The following is a 7,127-nucleotide window of genomic DNA, read 5'->3' as shown; positions in this document are numbered from 1 at the left end:
TCTATATATTTAGTACACATGTGTTTTGGTGTCAAATTAATATAAATTTCATACACTCGACACAAAATATGTTTTATTTGCATTGACATAATCTCACTTATTCTTGTGCTGAAAACACAAACTACCTAGTTCTTGGCTATCGATCATATCATCCCCCACCCCACCCCCTACTCTATTTATTGAGCTTGGTATTAAGAAAGGTAGCCTTTTAACTTTCCCTAATTGCCAAAATGGAGGGACAATTTAGAATCAATGAGCCGCGGCACACATCCATTGGAATTAAAGGAATACATTTTTCTCGGATATTTTTTTGTTGGGATTAATTTTAAAAACCATAGGCAAAGTCGTGCACTAAATTGTTGGAGCTAGATTTTTTGATTTTATTCTCTCATCCAAAAAGTAAGATATATCCTGGATCGCATGGCCAACACGCACCAGCTTTCTGGTGATGGATTCCCAATCTTTGCAACTAATTATCTGTAGAGAGCGAAATGATGCTCTTAAATTAACTATATAGCTAGCTACTTCACATGTAATAATTAGCTCATTTTCTTTAATATTATGAAAAATCGAGATTTTTAAGGTACACTCAAGACAGTAACAACCCAACATTACTGCACCAAATATGTCGGTGGTAGAACCAAGATCATCACGCCTGCAAGAAGTTGGTTGAACCACAAGACTAGTAAAAAGAATAGTTTTTTTCGCTATTTTGTGGTGTAAACAAGAGTCAACATGGATGTACATGCACACTTTAAAGCTAATAGAATTTGCTTAATTTGGTGTAACAAAATGCTTTGATTCACTAACCATGGACTATATTTTTCAAAATGACAGAAGGGAAACCTCTTTCGGTATCTGCATATGAAGATGCATATGTCTCAACTTTAACTAGAGCATACATGTATATGGATGTATGGATGCATATATATTTACATTTTTTTGCTTTGAATCTTTGAGAGGGAGGAGGTGAGGAAGGATGCCGAGGCGATTCACGACGCAAAAGGGACGAAAAGATAGAAAGGTAGATCCTCCACTTCCAGGGGACAGAAATGTTTGTTCCTTTCTCCAATCGACCCCCCTCCTCAGTCCTCTCGTGCTGGCCTGCTGCTTCAAAATTCCTCTAGTTTTTCGCCCTCCACTCGTATGCACATCATCGATCGTCCATCTTCTTCCACCCCCACACAAAGCTGAATCCTCCTCGACTGCTATAAGTAGCACCTCTTTTCACAGCTTCTTCCCCATCCATCTCACCAGCAGCCAACATCCAAGCGTAGTTCAGGTCATAAGTTAAGGTATATAGCAGCTTAATTATCGTTCGAGAAACCAATCGTCGAGCGAGATCAATGGCTTCCCTGTCAATGAGCGCGGTGTGGACGCCGATGCAGAACAAGCTGTTCGAGCAGGCGTTGGCGGTGCACGACAGGGACACGCCCGACCGCTGGCACAACATCGCCCGGGCTGTCGGCGGCGGAAAGTCGGCGGACGATGTCAGGCGCTACTACGAGCTGCTCGTCCACGACATCGCCCGTATCGAGGCCGGCAAGGTGCCCTTCCCCGCGTACCGTCCCCCATGCCCCGGCCCCGGCCACAACGGTAGCTACGAGGCCGACAGGTAAGACCGCCATCACTGTGTTTCTTATCAGTTATGCATGGGCTTAAGCTGGAGTTAAGCGGCTAATTTGTGTGATCAGGTTGAAGCACTTGAAGATCTAGCTAGGCGGTAATCGGGTAATGGGCAAGGGATGATACACACTACACAGATGGACTGAACGAAGAAGCATGTGCGTGCATGGGCTCATAAGCGCGTGCATGGTGTCCATGACTCCATGTCAATGTATACATGGGCAGAAAAGTCGGCCGATTATGCAGATGCATGCATGTTGATAATACTCTAGCGGCTAGTGGTCTATAAGTATGTACGTGATCGACTTGTCTCCTTACTCACATGGGTTTAACTTATCTCGTATGTATGTATTCTAGTGTACAATATTAATATTATCCTTATATTATTGTCTGCACATTGTAACCATATGTCCGTATCAATGGAGAGATAAATTGATGTTAATGCCAAATATGTTATACACACAAGTACTACCAATACAAAGACAAAACAACTGCGGTGTCTTTCACGCTTTAATCACATATTTTTTGGGGGGAGCATTTACAGCTCAGCATCTCGTTGAGGTGCCACAATAGAGGCAGTGGAGATAATGAGTATATATGTTAAAATAATATTATGTGACCAAGGACGGAGAACACGTACCAATTGATCAAATGGCAGGGCAGAACCGAATACAAACCACACTACTACAAAGCACCCATATCATGCTAGGGTTGCTACCTCTCTTCACATGGGTTTATCATTGTTGTCGATAGTGGAGCTCCCGCAGATATTGGGACACCAGGTTGGGCCGTGGGCCGCCTCCTCCCCTTCCGCTAGTTGAAGTCAACGGTTCCTCTTCCACTCAGTGGAACCACTCCAACATCCCCTTTGATGATGGGGGGTCCGCTTCAGGTTGTTGTGCTTGGATCATGCTAGGCAACCGTTTGTTGCTCCTCAAGTGCAAGGGTTTCCAGAGGTAAGTCCCCCCCCCCCTAGTTGAGAACTGTTGTAGGAATAACTAATTAACCTGGGTCCCACCCGGTTCTATGTGGCAAAATGGTCAAGACGACAACAAGTCTGACAAAATTCAAAAACAAGCCCTTCATGGTCAACAAGTCAGAGGAAATACAAAGTAAAAGATAAGGGCGTCTGAAATAAAAGAAGAGCAAAAGGGCCCATGTGAAGAGTTGCCCTAGACAGCCAAAGCGCATCAGGGTAGCTAGAGGGATGGCCCACCATGGACTATAAACCCTCCAATATTTACTAGTCCTCATAGATTAGGGCAACTCCAACGGGGTCACTAAATCGCCCGCAACTGTTTGGACGGGAGGACATTTTCTTCCATTCAACGGCAATCACCAAAATTGTTTGGACCAGTCCTGATGTTCGAAATCCTACAAACCGACAACATTGTGACCGGTTCAAACAATTTTGCAGTGTTAGTGGACCCGCTAAACAATGAGATATAGAAACATTCTCGGAGGTGATGACAGTTGGTGTGATCATGCACAACATGATCGTGGAGGATGAGAGTTATGGCGTTCTCGGTGGTCTGGATTTTTAAAAAGTGGGTTATCCTATTCAGCTTCCAAAACAGAATCCGACGACATTTGAGGATTTTCTCCAAATGCATCATCAAATTCGCAATCAAGGAACTCATGTGAAGCTTGAGAATGATCTGATTGAGCATCTTTGCGGTTTTTGCATGGACAATTAGAACACGTATCTAACAAAGTTGAATTCAAATTTTAACTTTTTTTATTTCAAAACTTTATGTTTGGATTGTAATACTTCCTCGTATCCATATTAATTTTCGCTGATTTAGTACAACTACTAAATCAACGACAATTAATATGGATCGGAGAGAGTATTTTTATTTGAAATATTGTTGCATTGAAATATTCCTCTTTCAGTTGCTTACGAATTGTGTTGTTTATATTTGATTATTTTGAGTACTCCGGGTATGGAAAAGAAACTAGGAGCGGACATTTGGTGCCTACAGTTGGATGGCCTTCACACATTTGGTGAGGCCCATTTTGATGATCCGCGTTGGAGTTTCCCTTACCAAACTTGACCTATATATCCTTCCCCACATATCACTCTCATGAGTAGCCTTGGTAATTTATAAGGACCTCTACCATATAAATGAAGGAAATATGCCCTAGAGGCAATAATAAAGTTATTATTTATTTCCTTATAATCATGATAAATGTTTATTATTCATGCTAGAATTGTATTAACCGGAAACATAATACATGTGTGAATACATAGACAAACAAAGTGTCACTAGTATGCCTCTACTTGACTAGCTCGTTAATCAAAGATGGTTATGTTTCCTAACCATGAACAATGAGTTGTTGTTTGATTAACGAGGTCACATCATTAGTTGAATGATCTGATTGACATGACCCATTCCATTAGCTTAGCACCCGATCGTTTAGTATGTTGCTATTGCTTTCTTCATGACTTATACATGTTCCTATGACTATGAGATTATGCAACTCCCGTTTGCCGGAGGAACACTTTGGGTGCTACCAAACGTCACAACGTAACTGGGTGATTATAAAGGAGCATTACAGGTGTCTCCAAAGGTAGATGTTGGGTTGGCGTATTTCGAGATTAGGATTTGTCACTCCGATTGTCGGAGAGGTATCTCTGGGCCCTCTCGGTAATACACATCACATAAGCCTTGCAAGCATTACAACTAATATGTTAGTTGTGAGATGATGTATTACGGAACGAGTAAAGAGACTTGCCGGCAACGAGATTGAGCTAGGTATTGGATACCGACGATCGAATCTCGGGCAAGTAACATACCGATGACAAAGGGAACAACGTATGTTGTTATGCGGTCTGACCGATAAAGATCTTCGTAGAATATGTAGGAGCCAATATGGGCATCCAGGTCCCCCTATTGGTTATTGACCGGAGACATGTCTCGGTCATGTCTACATTGTTCTCGAACCCGTAGGGTCCGCACGCTTAAGGTTACGATGATAGTTACATTATGAGTTTATGCATTTTGATGTACCGAAGGTTGTTCGGAGTCCCGGATGTGATCACGTACATGACGAGGAGTCTCGAAATGGTCGAGACGTAAAGATTGATATATTGGAAGCCTATGTTTGGACATCGGAAGTGTTCCGGGTGAAATCGGGATTTTACCGGGTTACCGGGAGGTTACCGGAACCCCCCGGGAGCCATATGGGCCTTCATGGGCCTTAGTGGAAAGGAGAAAGGGGCAGCCCAAGGGGGCTGCGCACCTCCCCCCTCCCCTAGTCCTATTAGGACTAGGAGAGGTGGCCGGCCACCCTTCTCCCCCTTTCCCCCTTGGGAATCCTAGTTGGAATAGGATTGGGGGGGGGGGGGAGTCCTACTCCCGGAAGGAGTAGGACTCCTCCTGCGCCCTCTCCCTGGCCGGCGCCCCCTCCCCCCTTGGCTCCTTTATATACTGAGGTAGAGGCACCCTAGAACACACAAGTTGATCCACGTGATCTATTCCTTAGCCGTGTGCGGTGCCCCCTGCCACCATATACCTCGATAATACTGTAGAGGAGTTTAGGCGAAGCCCTGCTGCTATAGTTCATCAAGATCGTCACCACGCCGTCGTGCTGACGAAACTCTACCCCGACACTTTGCTGGATCGGAGTCCGGGGATCGTCATCGAGCTGAATGTGTGCTCGAACTCGGAGGTGCCGTAGTTTCGGTGCTTGATCGGTTGGATCGTGAAGACGTACGACTACTTCCTCTACGTCGTGTCATCGCTTCCGCAGTCGGTCTGCGTTGGGTACGTAGACAACACTCTCCCCCTCGTTGCTATGCATCACATGATCTTGCGTGTGCGTAGGAAATTTTTTGAAATTACTACGAAACCCAACAGTGGTTTCAGAGCCTAGGTTATTTATGTTGATGTTATATGCACGAGTAGAACACAAGTGAGTTGTGGACGATACAAGTCATACTGCCTACCAGCATGTCATACTTTGGTTCGGCGGTATTGTTGGACAAGACGACCCGGACTAACCTTACGCGTAAGCTTACGCGAGACCGGTTCCCTCGACGTGCTTTGCACATAGATGGCTTGCGGGTGACTGTCTCTCCAACTTTAGTTGAGTATGGCTACGCCCGGTCCTTGCGAAGGTTAAAACGGAGTCTATTTGACAAACTATCGTTGTGGTTTTGATGCGTAGATGAGATTGGTTCTTACTTAAGCCCATAGCAGCCACGTAAAACATGCAACAACAAAGTAGAGGACGTCTAACTTGTTTTTGCAGGGCATGTTGTGATGTGATATGGTCAAGGCATGATGCTGAATTTTATTGTATGAGATGATCATGTTTTGTAACCGAGTTATCGGCAACTGGCAGGAGCCATATGGTTGTCGCTTTATTGTATGCAATGCAATCGCGATGTAATGCTTTACTTTATTACTAAACGGTAGTGATAGTCGTGGAAGCATAAGATTGGCGAGACGACAAAGATGCTACGATGGAGATCAAGGTGTCGCGCCGGTGACGATGGTGATCATGACGGTGCTTCGGAGATGGAGATCACAAGCACAAGATGATGATGGCCATATCATATCACTTTATATTGATTGCATGTGATGTTTATCTTTTGCATCTTATCTTGCTTTGATTGACGGTAGCATTATAAGATGATCTCTCACTAAATTATCAAGAAGTGTTCTCCCTGAGTATGCACCGTTGCCAAAGTTCGTCGTGCCCAGACACCACGTGATGATCGGGTGTGATAAGCTCTACGTCCATCTACAACGGGTGCAAGCCAGTTTTGCACACGCAGAATACTCAGGTTAAACTTGACGAGCCTAGCATATGCAGATATGGCCTCGGAACACGGAGACCGAAAGGTCGAGCATGAATCATATAGTAGATATGATCAACATAAACGATGTTCACCATTGAAAACTACTCCATCTCACGTGATGATCGGTTATGGTTTAGTTGATTTGGATCACGTAATCACTTAGAAGATTAGAGGGATGTCTATCTAAGTGGGAGTTCTTAAGTAATATGATTAATTGAACTTAAATTTATCATGAACTTAGTACCTGATAGTATCTTGCTTGTTTATGTTGATTGTAGATAGATGGCTCGTGCTGTTGTTCCGTTGAATTTTAATGCGTTCCTTGAGAAAGCAAAGTTGAAAGATGATGGTAGCAATTACACGGACTGGGTCCGTAACTTGAGGATTATCCTCATTGCTGCACAGAAGAATTACGTCCTGGAAGCACCGCTGGGTGCCAGGCCTGCTGCTGGAGCAACACCAGATGTTATGAACGTCTGGCAGAGCAAAGCTGATGACTACTCGATAGTTCAGTGTGCCATGCTTTACGGCTTAGAATCGGGACTTCAACGACGTTTTGAACGTCATGGAGCATATGAGATGTTCCAGGAGTTGAAGTTAATATTTCAAGCAAATGCCCGAATTGAGAGATATGAAGTCTCCAATAAGTTCTATAGCTGCAAGATGGCGGAGAACAGTTCTGTCAGTGAGCATA

General features: G+C 44.1%; 1 protein-coding gene across 1 annotated transcript; it reads left to right on the top strand.

Moving 5' to 3' along the window:
* The first annotated feature begins 1,231 nt into the window (after nt 1-1,231).
* Nucleotides 1,232-2,021, top strand: LOC147992890 (protein RADIALIS-like 3). Its single transcript, XM_087541754.1, has 2 exons — nt 1,232-1,615; nt 1,695-2,021. The coding sequence occupies exons 1-2, from the start codon at nt 1,347-1,349 to the stop codon at nt 1,714-1,716; spliced, it is 291 nt and encodes a 96-aa protein (XP_087397880.1). The 5' UTR covers nt 1,232-1,346; the 3' UTR covers nt 1,717-2,021.
* Nucleotides 2,022-7,127: the final 5,106 nt, after the last annotated feature.

Source organism: Triticum urartu, chromosome 1A, assembly GCF_056163025.1.
Source record: "Triticum urartu cultivar PI428250 chromosome 1A, HENAU_Tu73, whole genome shotgun sequence".
In the NCBI taxonomy this organism is placed as follows: Eukaryota; Viridiplantae; Streptophyta; class Magnoliopsida; order Poales; family Poaceae; genus Triticum; species Triticum urartu.
This window is presented reverse-complemented; position numbering and strand designations above follow the sequence as displayed.

Excerpts from the sequence above, each read along its gene's own strand:
- LOC147992890 (XM_087541754.1), top strand. The coding sequence starts at position 1,347 with ATGGCTTCCCTGTCAATGAGCGCGGTGTGGACGCCGATGCAGAACAAG. Across the intron at positions 1,616-1,694 it reads GGTAGCTACGAGGCCGACAG|GTTGAAGCACTTGAAGATCT; the intron begins GTAAGACCGCCA and ends TTGTGTGATCAG.